Below are 24,056 nucleotides of genomic sequence, written 5' to 3'. Positions count from 1 at the left end.
AGATAGTTGTATTTTGGTGGGACTAAAGAAATATTTGAAGTGCTAGTAAATTAAATGTTTGTATGAATACTTTACCGGAAAAACCCGAAACAACCCGAAAAACCGAAAAAACCCGAGTTTTATTGGTTTGATTTGATTTATAAATTTAAAAATTCGACACAAATGGTTTGGTTTGATATTTGAAAAACCCGAACCAACCCGGCCATGTAACAAATATTAACATTATGCAGATGATGTATTATTCAATTTCATGTATTCGAAAGTTAGTTTGTTTTGTGTCAAATTTTTGGTATGTTTTGCAAGAGAATACTAATGACTTATTTTCCATACTATAGTCTTTAGATAATTTATGAACTGGTTGTAACATCAGCACTTTTATTTCCAAATTCTTTTGTTTAATCATAGCTTTAAAATATATTTTTTTAAAACACATTTTATTCTTTAATAACTTTCTATCCTTATAATCTTTTGATTTACTCTTTTTTGAACTATTCGTGGGTTCACTCAAATGTGGCTTCTGCTTATTCACCATTCCGATCCAATAATATTAAAAGAAGGCACAAAAAGAAATTTTTTTCCTCTCTGAATTCAGAATTCATCTCTAGAAAATAAAGAATATTCTCAGGTTCATAATTTGAAAATAATTTTTGGAAGTTAGTGCTTTGTGATTACAATAAATATCAGTCTAATAAGCTGATAATTCATTAATTCATACTTGTGTTGTCCTCTAAGTATTTTCAACTTCAATATTACCCATATCATTTAAAAACATTAATAATAATTAGCAAGAGATACATGTGTCCCTCAAATGTTGTTTCTGCTTATTCATTGTTCTGATCTAATGATATTTAAAGAAGGTTCTAAACAAAACTTTTTTTCCTCCAAAAATTCATATTTCATCTCTAGAAAAGAAATGGTATTCTCACGTTCATAATTTTAAAGCATTTTACAAAAGTTAGTGCTTTGCGATGACAATAAATATCAGTCCAATAATCTAATATTCATTAATTCATACTTGTATTTTTCTCTAAGAATTTTCATCACATACATACTTCAATATTATTTATATCATTTTAAAACATTATACAATTTAGCAAGAGATACACGAGTCACTCAAACATTGTTTCTGCTTATTCACAATTATGTTTCTAATGATATTAAAAGAAGGTACTAAAAGAAACTTCTTTCCTCACCAAATTCATATTTCATCTCTAGAAAATAAAGGATATTCTCACTTTCATAAATTGAAAATAATTTTAAGAACTTAATGCTTTTGATTAGAATAAATAACAGTCTTATAAGCTAATCATTCATTAATTCATATTTGTATTTTCCTCTAAGAATTTTCATCACATACATATTTCATTTCTATCATCTTAAAACATTAATACTAATTAGCAAGAGATACATGTGGATTCAGATATGGATGAGACTTTTGGTGTACGAACACCATAATAGATTGTTGTACCAAAAGCAAATTAAAGTGAGTTCTACAAATTCACACTATTTGATAGGCACGTGGATTAAAAAAATTGGTAAACATGTGTAGCACTCTACAAATTGACTCTATTTGATAGTTCCTACAATTCACACGCGGATTCATTTTTTATTTTTTTTGGTGGAGCAATTTAATCTACAAATTCTTCTTAGTTGCTTCTCCGTATTCATCTCTCTCAAAGAGATTTTCCCCCTTTTGATAGCGTGAAGAAGGTAGGTTACGAGTTCACTCCGCTTTCAATTTTTTCGACGAAATTTATGAATGTGTTCAATTTTATACTTGCTACTTCAGTTCGAGCATGTTCCATAATTTTCATGGAGTAGAATTAATGCTTGTTGTTTCAGATACAAGCTTTTTATAGAACAAGACAAGATTATCTTTTGTGCATGTTTTAAATTGTTGTTGGCTGATGTTAACAAATTTTTGTTTGTAACAATTATTGAGCTTTATTATCCTTGAGGTGATTAATTAAGCTATACTAAAAAAAGCTAATAAAGATATTGTCCTTTCTGTTAGAGCATTTGAAGATCATTGATAAAGTCAATAATTTTAAAAAAAAATATTGCTTTAAACTACAAAGTTTTGCCTAACATGATTTGGATTTGTAGCGAGTCAATTGCAAAACAGAAGATTTCTCATGTCTCTTTTAGTCCCAACACTTGTGGCCTGAACTAAATTGTTGAGAGAGGTCATACCAAAACTTGTGGCCTGAAAGAAAATTTGCAACAATGCAATAATTTAAGAAAGCCAGAGGTCTTATATCCATTTAGTGATTTTAGCATGCAACGAGGTAAGACATGATCCATACAAGCTTACTATTATTTTCTAAGTCAAAATATTATGAAATTTATTTTGAATCAAAGCTCAGGTGCCCACAAAACTGAAGTTGAATTTTAATTTGTGGTTATTAAATTTTGAGCAGTTTCCTTCTTTTATCTACTCAAGTGAATGGAGTGACTTCCTGCTTACAGAGTTGGCTGCAAACATTTGTTGTATTATTCTCTTGTGTTATCACTTCTTCATTCCAATATTAAGTGTCATGTTGTCAGGACGATTCAAGATTTTCACCAGGTGTGTCTCGAATATGGTCATTTGATTACAGTCCATTTAGAAGATGTGTTTGATTAGAATATGAAAAAGATTTGTGAACAAAATTTGAATAGGTAAGTAATATAATTATGTTCTACAGAAGAATTATATTCCCTTTATAGCCTATATTTCTCGTTGGACCTTGTAAAATTAGTTACTCAATATTGTCCTATGATTGAATTGAGGAAGGTCTGACAATTTTGATTTATAATGTTCTATGAGGTCACTCCTATTCGAACAAATTAAAGAAACTTTTCCAATTTAACTTGTGTTTTGCTTAGGTGTGAACTGAAGAGCTCATTGTTGAGACTATCTATTACAAAACACATTCCTTTTCGTTGATAGTACGTACGATTTACAACACTTTGTAAATGTCACAAGTTCTTATACTCCACTTTTGTTGACAGGTAGCTGTTGGTTTTGGGCCTTTTTCCCTTTCTATGTGGATAAATAAAAGTCCAAGATTTTGGGTCTTTCTTTCTTTGTAGATAAATTTAGCCCAAATTTGACTAGCCCACTTTTGCCCATAAGCCTAATATTATGGTGCATATGTAAGACTTTCTTTTAGGTCTTATTTTAAAAGAATCACAAGAGATTGAGAGCAGCCATATAGAGAGAAAGGTGAGAGCGTGCAGATTTTCGCACAAGCCCTAGCAGCCAATTTCAAATCGCGATTTCCGCTTCGTTTCTTATCCGATTGAGCTGATTTTTGGACAGCTTGTTTCTTTCAACCTAATCTTTGATTTGGAACTGAGAAAGGGTGATTTGGAGTTCTGTAGCTCCATATTTTTTCTCGTTAACAGTAGCTGCGATTTGGTGTTTTTACTCCTTTATTATTTCTCTATTTTTGGTGTTATCTTGTAGTTGTGTTGCTCATTGTTTGGAACTTTGTTGGTGGCCATTTTGGAGAAAAATTTTGTAACTCTAGTTGATTTTAGTGGAGCTTTGGCCTTGTGGTTTTTATTCTTCACACCGAAGAGGTTTTCCACGTTAAAATTGGTGTCTTATGTGTTGATTTATTTTTCTTGTTTGGTTGATTTGTTTGCTCCCCAAACAGTTTGTTGCATTATTTTGTCTTCCCTTGGTTCAAATAGAAGAAAAAGTTTTGACTTGGGTTTTCTTTCGCTATTGCCCTATCGTGCACACTTATTTTGTGCTTGCTTTTCCCAACAAAGTGGTATGAGAGCATTGGGTTGTTGTTGATTATCTATTTGAATGATGGAGTCAAATATGAACAAGATGGTTTGTTTGAATGGTAGCAATTATCATACTTGGAAAGGCAAGATGAAAGATCTTCTATTTGTCAAGAAAATGCATCTACCTATGTTTGCTTCTAATAAACCCGAATCTATGAATGATGAGGATTGGGAATTTGACCACTTACAGGTTTGTGGCTATATCAGACAATGGGTTGAAGATAATGTGAGAAATCATATTGTAAATGAGACACATGCTAGAAGCTTATCGGATAAGCTTGAGACACTTTATGCTTCGAAGACCGGCAATAATAAGTTGTTTCTTCTAAAACAATTGATGAACATCAGGTATAAAGAGGGCACTCCTATTTCAGATCATATTAATGATTTTCAGGGTGTTCTTGACCGGCTGTCCGGAATGGGTGTAAAATTCAATGAAGAAATTCAGGGACTATGACTTCTTAATACTCTGCCAGACTCTTTTGAAACTCTTCAAGTTTCTTTGACTAATTCTGCTCCCAGTGATGTTGTGACCATGAAATATGTTAAGAGTGGTGTCTTGAATGAAGAGATGAGAAGAAGATCTTAAGATTCATCTTCTTCTACTTCACACTCCGATGTTTTGGTTACTAAAGACTGGGGAAGCAAGTTCAGATGTCAGAATGACAAAGATAAAAGTAGAGGAAAGTCAAAGTCTAGATTCAAGAATGTTACATGTGACTATTGCCACAAGAATGTGCATATCAAGAAATATTGTTTCAGGTACAAGAGATATGAAACAACAAAAGAAAGAAGGTGATAATGAAAATTGTGTTTCTGTAATGATGACCTTTCTGTTTCTTATGATGAAAATGTCGTCAATCTTGTTTGCGATAAGTCTAGCTAGTTTGTGGATTTTGGTGCTACTTCTCATATCACGCCTAGGAAGGAATTATTTTCTTCGTATACTCCAGGTAATTTTGGAATGTTGAAAATGGACAATAATCATGAAGTTGTTGTTCTTGGCATTGGGACTGTTTGTTTGGAAAGTAATAATGGTTCCAAATTAGTTTTGAATAATGTCAAGCATGCTCTAGATGTTCGCTTAAATTTGATTTCTGTTGGATATCTTGATGATGAGGGTTATGTTAATACCTTGGTGATGACCAGTGTAAGCTTACTAGAGGTTCAATGGTTGTAGCTTGTGGTGACAAGTTGTCCAACTTGTACATTTTTTAGGGCTCCATTTTTAGAGGCTCAGTAATGTGGTGGAGAATGATACTTCATCATTATTATGGCATAGAAGACTGAGTCATATGAGCGAGAAGGGGATGGACAATTTGGCTAAGAACAATTTGCTTTCTGGAGTGAAACAAGCAAAGCTGAACAAATGTGTTCATTGCTTAGCCGGTAACAGAAAAGAGTTTCTTTTTAGAGTCATCCGCCTTCAAGAAAGCTTGATTTGCTGGAGTTGGTACATTCTGATGTGTGTGGTCCTTTTAAGGTAAAGTCTTATGGTGGTACACTTTACTTTGTGACTTTATTGATGATCATTCTCGCAAACTCTGGATATTCTCTTTGAAGTCCAAGGATCATGTACTTGATGTGATTAAGAATTTTCAAGCCTTGATTGAGAGACTGCAGGAGAGAAATTGAAATGCATCTGTTTTGATAATGTGGTGAGTATATTGGTCCTTTCGATAAATATTGCAGAGAGAAAGGTATTCGGCATCAGAAAATTCCTCCAAAGACTCCTCAGCTAAATGGTTTAACGGAGAGGATGAAAGTAACTCTTGTTGAGAGGGTTAGATGTATGCTTTCAGATGATAAGCTGCCAGATTCCTTTTGGGCAGAAGCACTTAATATTGTTGCCTATGTTATCAATTTATCACCTACTATTGTTTTGAATGGTGATGTTCCTGATAGAGTTTGGTCTGGTAAGAATGTTTCTTAAGATAATCTTAAAGTTTTTGGGTGTAAAGCCTTTGTGCATGTTCCTAAGGATGAGAGGTCAAAGTTGGATGTTAAAACTAGGCAATGTATCTTTGTTGGTTATGGTTAAGATGAATTTGGCTATTGTTTCTTTGATCCAGTTGAGAAGAAACTTGTTAGAAGTCGTGATGTTGTGTTCTTTGAAGACCAAACAATTGAAGATCTTAACAAAGCTGAGAAAGTTGATTCTCAGAGCAGTTAGAGCCTAGTTGATGTTGATCCAATTCCTTTGACTATTCCACCAAATGAAAATCTTCAGAATGATGAAAATCAAGTTGATATTGAAGATGGTGATCATATTCAGAATGACCAGTATGTCGTTGATGCTCCAGTGCAAGACGATGTAATTGGTCGGCAACCAACTATTATTGATGATCCACAGAGTTCTCTCAGAAGATCTACTAGAGAGAAAATACCTTCATCTCATTATTCTCCTAATGAGTATGTACTCTTGATTGACGGGGGAGAACCCGAGAGTGTTGATGAGGCCATGGAAAGTGAAGAAAAAGAAATTTGGTTTGATGCTATGGAAGATCAAATGAAGTCTCTACATGATAATCATACCTTTGATTTTGTTATGTTACCTAAAGACAGAAAAGCTTTGAAAAATAGGTAGGTTTTTAAGGTGAAACATGAAGATGGTAACCCGATTCCATGGTACAAGGCTAGATTAGTTGTGAAGGACTTTAACCAGAAAATGGGAATTAATTTTGATGAGATATTCTCTCCAGTTGTGAAGATGTCATCCATCCATGTGGTTCTAGGCTTGGCTGCAAGTTTGGACTTGGAGGTTGAACAGATGGATGTTAAAACTGCTTTTGGCCATGGTGACTTAGATGAAGAAATTTATATGGAGCAGTAGGAAGGCTTTGAAGTCAAGAGAAAAGAGAATTATGTTTGCAAGTTGAATAAGAGCTTGTGTGGTCTAAAATAAGCTCTCAGACAATAGTACATGAAGTTTGGTTCTTTTATGAGTCAGCAGGGCTTCAAGAAGACTTCATCAGACCATTGTGTTTGTGTGCAAAAATTCTCTAATGGTGACTTTATTATCGTTTTGCTTTATGTTGATGACATGTTTGTTGTTGGTCATAATGCTTGCAGGATTAAAAAGTTGAAGCAAGAGTTGAATAAGTCCTTTGCAATGAAAGACTTAGGACTAGCAAGGCAAATTCTTGGCATGCAGATTGTCCGTGATAGAGATGCCAAGAAATTGTGGTTGTCACACGAGAAGTACATTTAGAAAGTACTTCGTAGATTTAACATGGAGAAAGTTAAGGTTGTCAGTACACCTTTAGTTATGCACTTCAAATTGAGTACTAAGCATTGTCCTTCCAGTGATGGTGAGAAGGAATGTATGAAGAAAGTTCCTTATAGTTTAGCTATTGGTAGTTTGATGTATGCAATGGTGTGTACAAGACCAGATATTGCTCATGTTGTTGGTATTGTTAGCCGTTTTCTTTCTAATCCGGAAAGAGAGCATTGGAATGTTGTAAAGTGGATTATGAGATATCTTTGTGGCACTTCTAGTCTTAGTTTGTGTTTTGGTACATGAGATCCTATTTTTTGTGGTTATACTGATTCGGACATGGCAGGTGATGTTGATACTCATAAATCTACTTCAGGCTACTTGATTACTTTTGCAGGGGGAGTTGTGTCTTGGCAATCTAGGTTGCAAAAATGTGTTGCTTTATCTACTACAGAGGCTGAGGTTATTGCTGCTATTGAAGCTTGCAAAGAGTTGATCTGGATGAAGATATTTTTGGGGGAACTGGCTTGTGCTCAAGAGAGGTATGTGTTTTATTGTGACAGTCAAAGTGTTATTCACCTTGGCAAGAATTCTACATTTCATGGTCGGTCTAAACACATTGATGTGAGGTATAATTGGATTCGAGATGTGTTGGATTCTAAGTTGCTTGAACTTGAAAAGATCCATACCAATGATAATGATTCTGACGTGATGACTAAAGCTTTGCTAAAAGAAAAGTTTGAAGAATGTTGCATGATCGTCGGGATGGCAATTTCCTCCACATAGTCGGTAGGGGGAGAATTGTTGGGTTTTGGGCCTTTTTCCCTTCATATGTGGATAAATAAAAGTCCAAGGTTTATGGTCTTCCTTCCTTTCCTTTGTGGATAAATTTAGCCCAAATTTGATTAGCCCACTTTTGCCCATAAGCCCAATATTATGGTGCATATGTAAGACTTGCTTTAAGGTCTTATTTTAGAAGAATCACAAGAGATTGAGAGCAGTCATATAGAGAGAAAAGTGAGAGAGTGCAAATTTTTGCACAAAGCCCTAGCAGCCAATTTGAAATCGCGATTCCCGCTTTGTTTCTTATTCGATTGAGCTGATTTTTGGACAGCTTGTTCTTTTCAACTTAATCTTTGATTGGGAACTAAGAGAGAGTGATTTGGAGTCCTGTATCTCCAAACTTTTGCTCGTAAACAGTAGCTGTGATTAGGTGTTCTTACTCCTTTTTTATTTCTCTATTTTTTGTGCTATCTTGTAGTTGTGTTGCTCATTGTTTGGCACTTTGTTGATGGCCATTTTTTAGAACACTTTTGTAACTCTTGTTGATTTTAGTAGAGCTTTGGCCTTGTGGTTTTTACTCTTCACACCGAAGAGGTTTTCCACGTTAAAATTGGTGTCTCATGTGTTGTATTTATTTTCTTGTCTTGGTTGATTTGTTTGCTGCCCAAGCAGTTTGTTCTTGCATTATTTTATCTTCTCTTGGTTCAAATAGAAGGGAAAGTTTTGACTTGGATCTTCTTCCGCTATTGTCCTGCCATGCACACTTATTGTGTGCTCGTCTTTCCCAACTGTAGATCCAATTCTAACAAAACTTGAAGAAAGGTGGACATTAAGGAAACAAGAGAGCAATACAAAAGTTTGAACACATGTAAAGTTAAAGCTAAATCACTCCTCAAAAATTGCTAGATGAAAAAAATACTAGGCTACTAATGATATGTATATACTATATGTATATAATTTCAGTGTGGTTCAATTATTTTATAATAGAGTCTGGATAGCTCCGGATTTGAAAGAATTCTTAATAGAAATCATAGGTTTTCCCTCGAGTTATCTGAGTTGAAACTCTTTTTGGTAGTGAAGTAACTGAAGCAAAATAGTGGAAGGGTAATGATATGATATTTACAGGTTCTGTTGATCTTTTAAAAATTGTTTCTCTAACGATGTGAATTTTTGTATGCTTTATATGATATATCTATTTGAGTAGGCTTTATGTATAATTTTTTCTTGTGAATTTCTACTACCAGTTTCATTTTGTCCCTTTATGATAACGATTGTATATTAAACAAAATTTAAGATTTTAGAAAACAACAAAAAAACCAAATTGTTGGGCCCATGCCCCGTGCGACGCACGAGCCTCCCTTCTAGTATATATATAATAGGGGGTTTAGTAACAACTAAAAAAAATAGGGAATCAACACAAATATAATCTACCATGTTTGAAAAGGACTAGAGGTGTGTGCATAACGATTGGGATTTTAACTCAAATAGGCAAAGATTAATCCAACAAAATTGATTAATACATCAATAGCATTTGGTCAAGGATACATTTGATGTTCTTTCGAACTATCAAACATAAGTCCCTTGGATTCTCTCGAACTCCAAGACCCTTTCCAATGAAACACCAAACATTGCTTGAATAGATAGACTATCCCTAGCTCATATCATTAAATGAGAAATTAATTGGATTATCCCTAGCTCAAATCCATAGAGTAATTTCAACAAGTTCTCACTATTGAGTCTTACCCGTCTCCATTTTTCTTTCTCAAGCCAAAGCGATTTTAAAGATCTCAATCAATATTTGCGAGCACTGATTTTTAGATTAAAACTTCAAGAAAACAATAGATTAGTATCATACAATAAATTTTAGAACCGATTATTGGGGTTTTGCACACCCATCACGCACACACACCCCTAGCTAAGAATTTAGCTGCTTATAAAGAAGATATAGAGATAATACTCATGTAAGAAATCTCCATTTTAGGCTAATTTGATTAACAAAATCTGAAATCTAAGCTTAGAGTAATACAAATATGAGGTTTCGTCCTCTACACGCTAAGAAGTTCTTCACTATTTACTATGAATATCTTTTCTACTAAAAGGCCTCTCTACTACTATTATTTCCAATTGGGAAGAAGATAAAGGTACATAATTACAAAAATCTCCATTATCTCCTTGGAACCTTCGAAAGAAAGCACTAATTTTCATAATTGTATTTTTATCCTTCACCTTCCGTCTTTGAACTTGTGCTAGACCGACGAAACGTTGATCTAGGATTGTGGAGTGTCAGTCGCTCCTTCACTTCGACCTTCATTTCTCATTGAAGCATCTGCATTGGGACCGGTAAATCATCGATCAAGCATTGTACCATGCAAATTGTAGCGCCAGTACCGAGGCAACTTTGTTCCATTCAAGCTGGCAAGATGCCTATTGGTTCCAGTGGGACGTCAGTTCGTCCATCAGTGTGCTTCTGAAATTTTAAAGTTTCAAATCCATCAAATTTACTTTTTTCCAAAGAATGCATGCATACAAAAGAACTAGGGCATAATATCCCCTCAATCGGCATTCAATAATTCATGAATTTGAGTGCAATGACTCCGTAAAATACCAACTCATCATGAAGCACCAAAATAACTATACTAATTCAAATAGAACAATTGATGAAGAACAAAGTACATTTGGTTGAAATTAGCTTTTCGTATTATTATTGAAGGGGAGAACCAAGACTTGTTAGAAAAACTATTAAAACTCAAAATGAGGAATTCAATGCGAGCATAAGGCAATCCGTGATTCAGTTAAACAAACTAGTCAGATAAATTTGAACAACAAAGCAGCAAGCAATACGATTATCAAAAACACTGACTATCGGGAAAACGGTGAATTGTGAAATATAGGAACTCCCAAAAGAAAATTTCTTACAATGCAAGAACTCAAAATCCAACAATCAGATGTAAGTAAAGGGACTGTTGGTCATTATTTGCACTGCTCTATTAAGGAGGTAGGTTATCAGAAGGACAGCTCTTTCACGTCGGTAGTTATTAAAAAATTTAGACGATTTGTAGGAGCCGAACCAATATTTGTTTTTCCTTATCTTCTATTTTTTATATGGAATGAGGAGAAATTACCCAAAAAAATAGGTAAAAACGAATATAAAGGCACTCATTTGAGCGCGTTGGAGCAAAATGTAGTTTAAGGGTGTGCTTGGTATGAAGGAAAATGTTTTCCTAGAAAGTATTTTCTTGAAAAACAAGTGGATCGTTAACTTATTTGCTCATGTTTGGTTGGTGAGTAGAATTTTTTATTTTTTTAATGTTTGGTTAGTAAATGAAAAATATTTTTCAGAGAATATCTTTTATTTTTGGCTTGAGACTAGAAAAATATTTTATTTTTTTTAAATTGACCGGGGGGAGGGTCGTAGGGTGAGGGTATGGGGTGGGATAAAAAATGAATTGTTTTAAAAAAAAATTGTGGGGGACGGGGTAGGGGTTGGGTATAGTAAAAAGAGCCTTAAATTTGAAATATTTTTCAAAAATAATTTTTAATTTTTTTTTCTTTGGGGGAGGAGGGTTTGGTTGTAAGGTAGGGGTGCGGGAGCTTGTTTGGGGATAGGGTAAAAAATATTTGAAATTTAAAAAATTTACTTTTTTTTATGGGGAGGGTTGGATATGGGGTAGTGTAAGAAAAAAAAATATTGTAATTTAAAGATAATGTAGAGTTTTGTAAAATGTTTTCCTTAAGTTTTCAAGGGACGTCATTTTCCTTAAATTTGAGGATAATAAGTTGTTTTGAAAAATATTTTCCAAATCATTTAAGTCAACCAAACATACAAAAATTGAGAAACATTTTCCAGAAAATATTTTCCTTCATACCAAACACACCCTGAGTATTTGAGCATTTCAATATTTAAGTAAGATGACTCATGTGAAATGTGATTGCGCAACAACATTTCATTTGTTGGTTCCACTTCAATATGAGTGGCTCTTTATGCCAATTTACTCACATTAGTTGGTGGATATAATTTTCCTCATAACTCTGATAATTATTCACTCATTATTCTGCCTAATTATATCTTTTAATTAGTAAAATTATCCGCATCTCGCGCGAGAATTTAGTATCACAGAATTTATAAAATAATACTTAAAACTTAGCAGTCATTAAAATGAAAACACTATATTATCTTACATACAAGATTACGTAGTAACGAACATTAATAATGTAAAGGAAAATGATAATTATAACATATTATCATTTATCCTTAAATCACTCATCTTTAATTTGATTTTAGAATTTATCCTTTTGCTTCAAGGAAGTGTTACTATTTGATATTTTTGGGGAATCAAATAAACATCAACCTGAAATATTAAATTTTCTAATGAATGAATAATCGTTGGTGAATGGATAAATAAATTTTAAAATGCTGAAAAAAGTGAACAAATATTCTAATTCTAACGTGTAGAAAGTTCAGCCCTACCTTTTGTTTTACATATATCTTTTAAAATATCCCCATTTTAATGTATGATAAGTAATTATTAAAATGGAAAATTAAAGGGAGAATGTATCATCTCGGACAACAATTCAACTTATTATATATACTTGAAAGGGAAAAATATTACACAAAAATATTCAGCTTGTTTCGGTATTTTTTTAAAATCAACATACCAGAGTGATGGAGTTCAATTTGAAACTACACTTTTATTCCAATCGCAGTGTCGAGAAACACATTTATTACTTCAAGGAAAATATTTACAACTTGCAGTGAACTTCAGAATCTTTCCATACTTCATATTGAATATGAGCAATTAATTTATTGTGTAGTTATCTATGTCTTTGGTATTAAAAGAGGCTACAGTCTAGTCATATTCCTCTATAAGTCATCCGGCACATCCTTGAACCTATGTCAATAGTTTATTAATTCTTGTCTTCTTTTCCTGGTTCACTTCGCACATCAATGTGCGATAAAGTTTTTAAGGTCTTTATGTCTTTACAATGGCATACCAAATTTGAATTTTATCTTCAAGAGATGGTAGTATAGAACTTTAAGGAATTTTTTTATCATACACTTTCAGTAAAGAAAAGTTGTGTGAATGCTCAATTAACGTGTGTTATTTAATCTGTACTAACAAATAATTATAACAATAACTTTGTAGAAACATAAAAAACAAAGTTTAAAACATGTACTCAAAAATAACAATTAATATCATAAGCATAAATTAATGATTGTAAAAAACATAATAGGATTTGTAACAATAGAATGAAACACAAAAGAAAAAACGATCCCATTGAATGCACACTGTCCCCATAAGGAAATTATTCCCCTCTAGTACCCGAGGTTTAAAGGAATAGATCCTCTCATGATGGAACGATTCTATTCACCAGTGTATTGATACAAAAACAATGGTGCCAGTAAGCCACTCAACAGGAGCAGAGTACACAAATATTTAATTGTGCAGAAGAAGAACAAGAACTTTAGAATTTTCGTTGTTTTAAAATGAGAGGAAATCCCTTTATTTATAGACAACAAAGGGTAATGTGAACAAATGCTTATTGTGCCTTATCGGAAGGTCACAGACTTCATAAAAGTCACAACTCTTCATAAAAGTCACAACTTTTCATGAAAGTGGAACACTATTTTTGTAAATAAATAAATTTAAAGGGAGTCCTAGTTTGTGGTGGCGCCACATAGGCGGGCCTATGGTTCTCTTTATATATATATGTAATCTTTGGGACATTTATTTACCCAATTTACTACCTTATTATCTTCCTATCCATTGCAAGCATGGGTGTTCGTTGTTCGGTTTGGATCAGTTATTGATTAAAACCAAAATCAAATCAATCTAGTCAGTTTTTAAATTTCTAAAATCAATCCAAGCCAAACGAAAAAAGAACGGTTGGTTTGGGTATTATCGATTTGATTCGGTTTTTCAATTTTTGATTTGAAAGTAATTAACTTTTTGAGGGCATACGTATCTCGATAGACACATACACATAGTACATGAGTAATCCACAGGAAAGCTATTGTGAGTTCAATTTAACAATCCTAGAGTTATTATTACACGAACAAATTGATTCAATTAAGAGAAAGTGTGACTATCTTTTGTGAGGTACGGTAGGTAAAGACTAAAGTAATGGATTTGATGGTCTTGGACTTAGGATTGTAAGTTGGGCTTGAGTAAATGGTAAACTTGAAGATTTAAGTTAATTAAAATTTAACAAAATATTTGTATTTTATTTACGAATAATATATAAATAATTATAAAATTTATATATTTAATTTCTCGGTTTGATTTGATTATTTTTGTGGTTTGTTTTTAGTAAAACCAAACAAAATAGTATCGATTTTAAAAATTTAAACCAAACCTAACCAAACCAAATCAAATATCAATTTTTTAATCGATTTGGTTCTGATTGCGGTTTGATTTGTTTTTTTAAGCATAACCAGGAACAACCCTAATTGCAAGGACCTGTAAATAGTGATGATTTTACTTTGTTTTGAGAATAAGAGAAATATACAAGGAAAACATAGAGTGAAAAAGATGAGGTGTACTATATTGTTTTGAGATTAAGTGAAAGAGAGAGTTGAGCGAAAAATATTCTAAGTCTTCGACTAATTCACTATACAAAAGAAAGTAATATATGTTGAAGGAGTGTATTCTTTTGGTTGAGTTTTGGATCTTCAATTAATCCGGAGTTGTTTGAGTTGTACAATATTGTTGGGTTGTTGTGTCCTGAAGGGGACAAGTCAAAAGATATACTACTATATCAATGTAAGATATGTCATAGTGGGTTTTAATCTACTTAAAGAGAGCGAGATATTCACGTCTTAGCCTGAATACTTTTTTATTTATTTTAGTTATTTTATTTTCAACTGTAATTTATTGTATTTATGATATATTAAACCAACATAACGTGCCACGTAAGCGGCCCTGAGTTTTTCTTTTATATATATGTATAAGATAAGATAAGATTATTAGTTTGGTTGAATACAAAATTTAAGAATATAATTTATTTATTTTAAATAGATTTTATGATCTAAACTAAAGGGGTGAATAATAATATATATCGAAAAATAGTTCTATCTTTTTGCCTTAATCATATCATAACATTCCTACAAAGGAGATCGTTAAAGGATAAAATAACAATATGTTAAAATTAAAAGTTACTAAAATACAAAATAAATAATATTAAAAAGAAAGACATAATTGAATTAAAACTAGGGGAATTCTTTTTTTTTCTTTTTCATATATAAAAGTTTTATGTCTATAAAGTCTAGTACTTTGGAAGCAAATTTAAACTTTTCGAACTCTTGTGATGTGCAATATGCAAATATCTTCCACACAAAAGAAATATCTGCCCCCAAACTTAAAAGGAAGAAGGCCTTACCCTTTTTCACCACATTTTCCTGTGGAAAAAATGCATTCTTCTACTCTGCCCATACAAACCATTCCCACAAAAAGCATAAACAAATTTCTAAATCAAAGAGCTCATTTTCCAAGTTCATGGAAATCCCATAACAAAAATACTTCTGTCATATGCAGAGCTAATAGTAGTTCAATCACTGATTTTGACCTGTATGATCTTTTTGGAGTTGAAAGTTCATCTAACCAGGCACAGATTAAGCTAGCCTATAGGACGCTTCAGAAGCGATGCCACCCGGATATCGCCGGACCATCTGGACATGAAATGGCTATTATACTCAATCAAGCTTATGCTCTTCTTTCTGATCCTGTTGCACGTATGGCTTATGATAAGGTCAGTCCATATACTTCCCTTGTTGTATTGTGCACCTTTTACAGAAATCACTGTTATTCCATGGAGATAAGAGATGCATTTAATCCATATGTTAATGCATTAGATCATTTATATTTGAGTTGGTAAAACGTCTATGTTTAACCCGGGTCTAAAATGTCGAGAAGACTCAATTAATGTACGATATAGATAGCTAATTAGCTAGTATCAAATGAAGCATGCTCTTAATTAGAGTCTAGGAAGGGGAAACATAAAAATATGAGTCTAAAATGTCGAGAAGACTCAATTAATGTATGATATAGATTAACAAATTAGCTAGTATATATCAATTAATCAAAAAATATTTTTTAACTTCTTGTACAGCAATCAGCATTTGTACTGCTCTTACATGAAGCATGCTTTAATTAGCGTCTAGGAAGGGGAGACATAAAAAATAAAAGGCAAGAGTTGATATATATGTTTCTCTTTTTGATGTCTGTGTATGATGCAGGAAGTGACAAAAATAGCAGATTTAAAGGGGTACACAGGAAAACCTTTGTATTCGGCATGGTGTGGTGAAGATAATGAAGAAAGAGCTGTGTTTGTTGATGAAGTAAAGTGTGTAGGCTGCTTAAAATGTGCTTTGTTGGCTGAAAATACATTTGCTGTTGAATGTTTGTATGGAAGAGCCAGAGTTGTTGCTCAATGGGCTGATACAGAATCCAAAATTCAAGAAGCTATAGATGCATGTCCAGTTGATTGCATCTCGTAAGACATACTATATATATATATATACTACTATCGTAATTCATAATATTATTCTGAATTCTTTCTTTCTTTCTTTCTTTCTTACATGTGAAAATTTTCATAGAGTTGTTGAGAGGTCAAATTTGGCTGCACTTGAATTCCTAATGTCCAAGAAGCCCCGAGGCAATGTTAGAATTGGCGCTGGCAATACAGTTGGTGCTCGCACCTCCAATATATTTGATGATCTAGACAAATTTCAGAGCAGATATCAAGGTGCCTTCAACAAAACCAATCCTAAGGTAAACCTAACAATTGTTCTTCTTCTTTTTTTTATGCAAACAAAGCAATTTACAACTGTTACTATCTTTCAGGCTTCAGAAGAGGCACGAATATCAGCATTTCAAGCAATCCGAGCAATGTCAAATTTATTCTACTGGCAATCACCAATTGGAGGAGCTGCAGAAGCCATCCATGCTTTGGTACCAGTTAGGAGAAGGCTAATTGAACCCGATGTTAAGAAGCTCAGACATGTTGTAGAAGCTATGAAACAAGTCAAAAAATCAACAGTTAATCAAAGTAGCAACGATGAGTATTGGTCTCCATCAACTCCTGAACTTGCGGTACCAACAGACACTAGTTTGGTAGTAGATGAAGTTGATTCCTTCCCCAAATTACCGGTGGAATTCTATGATGAAGCTTTCTCACCTAAGGAGAAACATCAAGGTAGTCCCTGGCTCGGGGTAGTGCCATTCACAACAGCAACAGCAGCAGCAATTATAGTTTGGATAAAACTTGGAGAAGAAACGACTGTTAGACTCAACGATCATATTGGTGGTTCTCTAGCATTAGACATTGTCAACAGCCCATGGCTCAAGGTCATTCTGGCAGGTGTTACATGGTATATGATTGGTATGGCACTAGTGGAACTCACGGGGACGATTCATAGTTTGTTTAACCAGGACAGAAAATTGTGAGAAATTTCATTCCGGAAGATGAACGTATAAATAAATCTTGTAACATAAAATGTAAAGTTTAAATTATTATATGGTCCAATCAATTTTTAAAAGTTATTGTATAATCTAATCAGTTCTTGTCCTAATCTCTCTCAAAAAACAACATATCTAATCCCAGCATATCTTGTTATCAAACCAAACGGATGACACAAAATGTGGTCAACCACACACACATGCACACTAAATTAAGAGCCCATTTGAATGGACTTATAGCTTTTGACTTAAAGTTAAAAGTCACAAGGAATTTTAACTCATGACCTGTAGCTTATTTTGAAATTTTAGCCTAAAATCACATTTTTATTTAACTCAAAACACTAGAAAAGTATTTAAAAATTATTTTATCTTAAAAACACCAAGCTAATGAATGGTTCCTCCATTGCATTAACAAAGGATCCAACCATCCCATTATTGGAACTGGGGATGGGAAATGCTATTCTCTATAGCATTGGTAGAATTAATTGAAATAAGTAAATTGTATAGAGAATAATAGCTACCTAAACAGTTAAATATTTTCCCTAATTAGCATTCTGAAGCGGAAACCACAATTACAGAAAGGTCAATATAATAGATAGATCATAACATGGTTTCACAAAGAGTTTAGTCTTTCCACTTGCAACAATGGAAAGTTATTGTACACTTGGATCTTGAAAGCAACAGAATCGGTCTAATGGAAACCACTTAGCAACCGTATGTTACAGTTCAGTCATAAAGTGCAGCATATTCCACAAACAAAATACAATATCAACATACACTCAGTAACGATACTTGGTAGAGTAATCTTTTGGTGCAATAACTAGACCACGACCCTTTCGTGCACCGCGATACACTGTCTCAACAATATCAATGAACTCCTGTTTATCTTTGAGTGCCCAGTTGATCTTGTTATTGTTTCCTGTGCCAAGATCAATCATGATGTGCTTGTTCCTGAAGAAGAACATGATAGTTGATGGATCGTACAACTCATACATCGTGTTAAAATCAGGGACCTCTGTTATGTCCACCAGGTATATCACAGCAAAATTCTTTAATGTATCTGCAACTGAAGCCAGCACCTCGTCCATCTGAAATGCCAGAAGAAATACAAACCAGATAAAACAACATAAGAGATTTTTACAAATTTTACAGCATGGAAATATGATAAGGGAAAAAAAAAGAGGAAGTGAAAGAATCAATATGCCACTGTGAACCCTCCTCAGGAGAAGAGAGCAGCTAAATGATGTTAAGTTACTGCAAAGTAATGCATCAATTAAAAACATCAAGTATGCCCATATTGCCCCAACCAACTAAAAAACAGCTGCTGATAAAAGAGAGGTCTGGGAAGATATCACTAAAAGCCGATGTGAGAAGCTACTGAAATGGAGAACACAAAGAATTAACAGCAGAAAAAACAATCCACATCCAATTAAACTGGACAGGAAATGACTAATGCACTAGTTCCGGCAGTACCTGACTTTAATCAGGTTTTCATGGTGGAAACTAATGCATGTCAATCTGGTGTAGGGGGCTGTATTAAAAGATGCCCAATAGCATTCTGAACAAGCTCAAGCACCTAGACATCAGAGAAAATCTAGATATGAGAGATTTTATGACACCACTGAATGTTATAGACAAGTGGAGGCACTATCTGCACTATAAGAGGTGATCACCTTACCTGCAGAATTGGGTGGAACAGAAGGTCATTACTGCTTATTTAACAAAAAGGGCTCACTAAGCTGCATGGTCTGGATTATGAGACCCAAATAACAGCGAGCTGAAAATAGCTCACTAAGCTGCAGTCTGGATTATGAGACCCAAATAACAGGGACCTGAAAATAGAGTTGTTGATCCACTATCAAAGAGAAATGAGGATGAGGCTATGCACAAAGAGACTGGAGGGTTACAGGCCACAAGTTATTTTTCTTTTTTTAATGACAAAGGAAACCCGCAGCAGCTACACTTTGGGTAAGCACAGGGTAAAACCCCCGCTCCTATGCAATAGCTCGGAAACCACACAGGAGAGGTAACCCGCACTAGGCAAGCCCAGTGTGACGAGCTCAACCCACAAGGTAAACCCCTTGCTTACACTAGCAAGGGGTTTCGAACTTGAGACCTCCAACATGGAAGTCCCAAGCCCAAACCACTGGGCCACCCTGAAGGGTGTCAGGCCACAAGTTATTGTCCTACATGGGTTCAAAAGATTCAACACAGCTATGAAGGAGCAACAGAGTACAGAGTACAGACCTAATTACTTATAGCTCACACCACAGATTCAGAGAAGCGACATATCTAGCTTACAATCTGTAGTACCACGAAGAGAAGGAAAAATGTATGTTGGCAATACAGGAGAATTAAGACATCAAATACTCAAGCATGAACCACCAGTAGGTGGGTAATCACGTCATGTAGGCACATTTAGGAGCATTTCTCCTGAAATAACTTTAACGAAAATGTGAAACCCAAGGTAGCTGTCGTGAAGAAGTGTATCAGAGAAGCAAGAAAGAAAACATATCCTATCTAGGGCTTCTATAACTCTTACCTCTTCACCAGCCTTGGAAGAGGTTCATTTTGTGATAGTAGAAAGGTTGACGAAGGGGTACAGAAGCTAAATTAAATCCCTGAAACCATCCTTTCTGACAGAGATGGGATAATTTAGAGCAACTGCTGGCAGGAATTATTATTTCAAGTTACTGGGAACACAACTATGTTAGCATACCTTATCACCCTCAATCAGATGGACAGGCTTAGACAGTGAATGAATTTACAGATACCTATCTGAGATGCATGAAGATCATAGGCTCAAACAGTGGAAGCAATGGCTTGGTTTAGCTGAAGTGTTACAATTCAAACTTCCATAACTGTTTGAATTGTGCACCATTTGAAACATGGAATGGATCTTCACCAGTCACCACCCAAGATATCAATTGGACCCTTATTAAAAGCTAATGTACCAGCAGCAAAGGATTTCTTAACCCAGAGGCAACAAATGCAGCAGTTACTGAAAGACAATCAAAAGCAAAGCACAAGAAAGAATGTAATTTAATGCAGATATGCCACAAAACTGAGTGAGAATTTATAGTCCGACATCAAGAAAATACAAATGATCCGGAAAAAATTGAAGTTTAAGTTATATGGCCCTTCAAGGTTCTGGATAGGGCAAGGTGGCATACAGATTGGACTGAATTTCTGACCCTAGTGCACCCTGTATTGCACACAGGTATATATGTGCTGAGCAAAGATGATCAATTTCTGGTTCAACCAGTAGCAATCTTGAAGAGACGGTGGGTCAAGCACACCGGCCAACCAAGAAACTGTTTGCATAACGACTTAGACAGCAAATTACTTGACTCAATCTGAAACAGGATAATCCAAGATACTAAAACCTCTTAGGAAAAAAATTACTCATTCTAGGAGGGCATGCACTACTTTTTAAAGTTCTCTTACTAGTTTTTTTACTCTCTTCTTAATTTCTAGTTTAATTTGTTTTTGGACAACCATTATTTTTCGTTGTGAAATAAATTATCTGTATTTTTTTGGCATTTATCTAATTAATTTTTTATTGTGCGGGAATCGGGATCATGATAAAAGATTTATCAATATTAAGAGGCTTGGTGATCTTATCAAGAAATTAGTAGTGACAAAGAAGCATGGAACTTATCCCTGTGTTTTCTTGTGAAATTTGTTATACTTCTGCAACTGGCAATTGGTACAGTTGAGAGAGCTTTCTCGGCAATGAAGTTACTTAAGCATGATATACAAAATAAATGAATGATAAGCTTTTGAGTGGTTATTTGGTGCCATAAGTACATTTAGAAGTACAAAGATTAGTCAAAGAGTTTTTGAATGGTTATTTAGTGTTTTAAATACATTTAGAAATATGAAAACTTGTAGAGGGAAGTATTGCAAGAGTTGAGAGAGCTTATATAGAAAAATAAGTATTTAGTACTATTTTTTTTTTTTTGAGAAGGTAACGTAGGTGTTTAGCACTATATCTAATGAGACTATTATAAATACATTTCAAAATATGAAACTCACCGAGGGAGAGTTGTAGTGATTTATACAATTTATGTTTTACTAATATGATTTGAATAGTTATGCTGTTAATATGATGTTATAACAATTTTCTCTTTGATGAAATAAGAAGGATACCATTAAGAAAAAGCATCAAGAAGACGCAAGCATTACAAAGAGATTATCAGCTCTCAGTAAGGCAAACAAAAGCTATCACAACTTTCAACATAAATCTATGGAACTGATAAATTCTAGGAAAGATTCAACAGTAATTACAGAGGAGTGGTTTTACCCAACTAAAAGACTAATCAAACAAATAGTCTTAAGAGAGGAAATGGGAGTTGAGATGCCATCAAAACACCCTTTGTTCCTCTCTATCCATTAACACCACAGGATACAAGCAGGAACCAAAGACCAAATCTTTTCGATGGACATCCCAATTTTCTAGGAACTCCAACACACAAAAGCTTCTCTCAAGGAGCCTGGCATGGCTCAGTCAATGCAATGAAGAAACAAGTGGTTGATAGATTATGGGTTGAACAAGCATACGTAGCATATGTTGGCTATATGAAGCTTCCTCATAAAATTGTTTTGTCCACTTTCACTAAATCTCAACAACGCTTACAAAATATTTTGTGTATGCCACTGCACTTTGCACTACTTGGAATAAAAAGAAATGTTTCTTTAAGGGGGGTAAATAAGTTGCAGGAGGATCATTATGGCGTCAGCCAGTGGATCAAACCACAGAGTAGTGAAAAATATCAGACCAAAATGAAAGTTGGAAAGGGTCAAGTGCTTTTGATTCCCCTAGTACCTTTGGTAGTGGGAAAGAAGGAATCAGTCTAGCTAGAGTAATCCACAGGAACATGGTTTGGGAAAAGTCATATCATTTTAAGGATAGAAAGCTGATAGTAGGAGCATTGTGTATGTTATATCTATCCAGCTAGTTTTACTTTTTCAAAGATTGGAGCTAGTAAAAGGGGCACTTTTACTCAAGGACATCAAGACACCGTAGATGTTACAGCTATCTTTATCTTAACCTTTTTTCCGGAAGATGTCTTCACCTTAATTAGAAATTACAGCAATAAGGTTACTGCAGCTATTAGCCTTGGCTTGGAAAACAAAGGCTGAGAGATGAGCATTCTTGTCCTTCAACCGAGAGTAGAAGCATTTGATGTCAATATTCAATGTCATAAAGCAATAGTCCTCTCCGCCCTGGGGTTTCTTCTTAGATGGTTGTATTTAGTTGTGACATTTCTCATATGTTCAAGTGGCAGAAAACACCAATACTTGAGCCATTGCAGGAGCAATGGGCACATGCTTCTCAGTAATGATTCATATGGAATTAGCACAACCCGAATAGGACCCATATTACCCAACTTATATTTTGAGCTATTACAACTCTTAATAACATTAGATGGACTTAAGAACAATAACATTTGCAGACGCAATGAGTAAATTTACTGATTGGGAGGAAATTGATTATCACTGTTCGATTCATTTCCAACCTTGAGAACAACGTCTCCTAAGGGGATGGAATGCAGCAATTTTGGGTAGATTTGCAATCAGGTTTACAGTCTCGGGTTAATTAGATGTCTTTCAACTAGTTATTTTAGTCTCCAAAAGTTTCTTTGGTTAACTAAACTCATATATAGTTGTAGAAGCACTAGAGACCCACATGGGGTTTTTTGAGAGGGTTTACGAGGAAAGGACATGGAATATTCCAGCTGTCCAATTTAGCTATCTATCGTAAATACCAGGCGAAGTCATATTCCAGATTATTGTCCATGTTCAATGAAGAAAAACCTCATATCCTTAGCCTGTTTCTCGGTATTCTGCAAATGTTCATTATGTTTGTAATTGTGTTATGCAATTGCAACGTTATTCGTTAATAAATACAATTCTATATCTAAATTGGAATATCAATAAACATTACAGAAATATCACAACTAATTGACTATCCTAAGAAATTAATCAAACAAAATTCGCAAGAACAAAACTTGGATGGTTCACCTCAATCAAACAGGTTCTATGGTTAAAACTAGAATAATCGAGAATATAGAAAAACTAGGGTTTTCCTAACAAACTTAAGAACCCATCAAAAATTCGAGATTAGGGGCATGAATACCTGCATACAAGTTTCGTCCCAGTCATGGCCGAAGCGGATAATGACAAGGCGTTCCTCTTCAGCGAGAATGGCTTGATCGACGGCCCATCCTGAGTGAAGGTGAGGCAACAAGTACGACATCTTTCTGAGTCCACCAAACCAAGGGTTTTCTCACTTATTATTAATTAATTTGAAAAACCTACTTCATTCTTCACCCTCTCCCAAACCACCCACTCATTCGCCAAAAAATATTGATATTATTTTTTTAAAATAAAAATAAAAATTGTACCCCATCCTATTTAACTGTCCGCTCCTAATTTATTTATTTATTTTGGGAAAAGGGTCAAATATGCTTCTAAACTATTTAAAAAGGTCTAGATATACCCCGTTTAAAGTTTGGTTCACTCATGCCCTCGCCGTCCAACTTTTCGTCTAGATATGCCCTTATGGGCATTAAATGCCAAATGGAATTGTACGTCATTTTTACATTACCACGTGACATTTATATTAAAGGGAAAAGGGTCAAATATACCCCTAAACTATTCGAAAAGGTTTAGATATACCCCCTTTTAAATAAACTACCCGACCCGTTTTCAACAAAAAAAAATTGATAAATCCTGAAAATGAGTAATTGACTAATGAAAATAGGAAAAATATGAACCTAAAAATTCAGCATAAAGTCATTTTCATATTTTTT

General features: G+C 34.2%; 2 protein-coding genes across 2 annotated transcripts; one reads left to right on the top strand and one right to left on the bottom strand.

Annotated features, from left to right (window-relative positions):
- The first annotated feature begins 15,081 nt into the window (after positions 1–15,081).
- Positions 15,082–17,322, top strand: LOC102586830 (uncharacterized). The gene is made up of 4 exons (XM_006350297.2): positions 15,082–15,529; positions 16,017–16,273; positions 16,377–16,551; positions 16,624–17,322. The coding sequence occupies exons 1-4, from the start codon at positions 15,089–15,091 to the stop codon at positions 17,224–17,226; spliced, it is 1,476 nt and encodes a 491-aa protein (XP_006350359.1). The 5' UTR covers positions 15,082–15,088; the 3' UTR covers positions 17,227–17,322.
- A 488-nt stretch (positions 17,323–17,810) lies between these two features.
- Positions 17,811–23,586, bottom strand: LOC102586499 (thioredoxin-like protein YLS8). Its single transcript, XM_006350296.2, has 2 exons — positions 23,381–23,586; positions 17,811–18,326 (listed from the first exon to the last, which is right to left on the bottom strand). Exons 1-2 carry the CDS (start codon positions 23,498–23,500, stop codon positions 18,018–18,020), a joined length of 429 nt encoding a protein of 142 aa, XP_006350358.1. The 5' UTR covers positions 23,501–23,586; the 3' UTR covers positions 17,811–18,017.
- Positions 23,587–24,056: the final 470 nt, after the last annotated feature.

Source organism: Solanum tuberosum, unplaced genomic scaffold, assembly GCF_000226075.1.
Source record: "Solanum tuberosum cultivar DM 1-3 516 R44 unplaced genomic scaffold, SolTub_3.0 scf00120, whole genome shotgun sequence".
Taxonomy (NCBI): Eukaryota; Viridiplantae; Streptophyta; class Magnoliopsida; order Solanales; family Solanaceae; genus Solanum; species Solanum tuberosum.
This window is presented reverse-complemented; position numbering and strand designations above follow the sequence as displayed.

Excerpts from the sequence above, each read along its gene's own strand:
- LOC102586830 (XM_006350297.2), top strand. The coding sequence starts at position 15,089 with ATGTGCAATATGCAAATATCTTCCACACAAAAGAAATATCTGCCCCCA. Across the intron at positions 16,274-16,376 it reads TGTCCAGTTGATTGCATCTC|AGTTGTTGAGAGGTCAAATT; the intron begins GTAAGACATACT and ends AAATTTTCATAG. Across the intron at positions 16,552-16,623 it reads TCAACAAAACCAATCCTAAG|GCTTCAGAAGAGGCACGAAT; the intron begins GTAAACCTAACA and ends ACTATCTTTCAG.
- LOC102586499 (XM_006350296.2), bottom strand. The coding sequence starts at position 23,500 with ATGTCGTACTTGTTGCCTCACCTTCACTCAGGATGGGCCGTCGATCAA. Across the intron at positions 18,327-23,380 it reads GGGACGAAACTTGTATGCAG|ATGGACGAGGTGCTGGCTTC; the intron begins GTATTCATGCCC and ends CTGGCATTTCAG.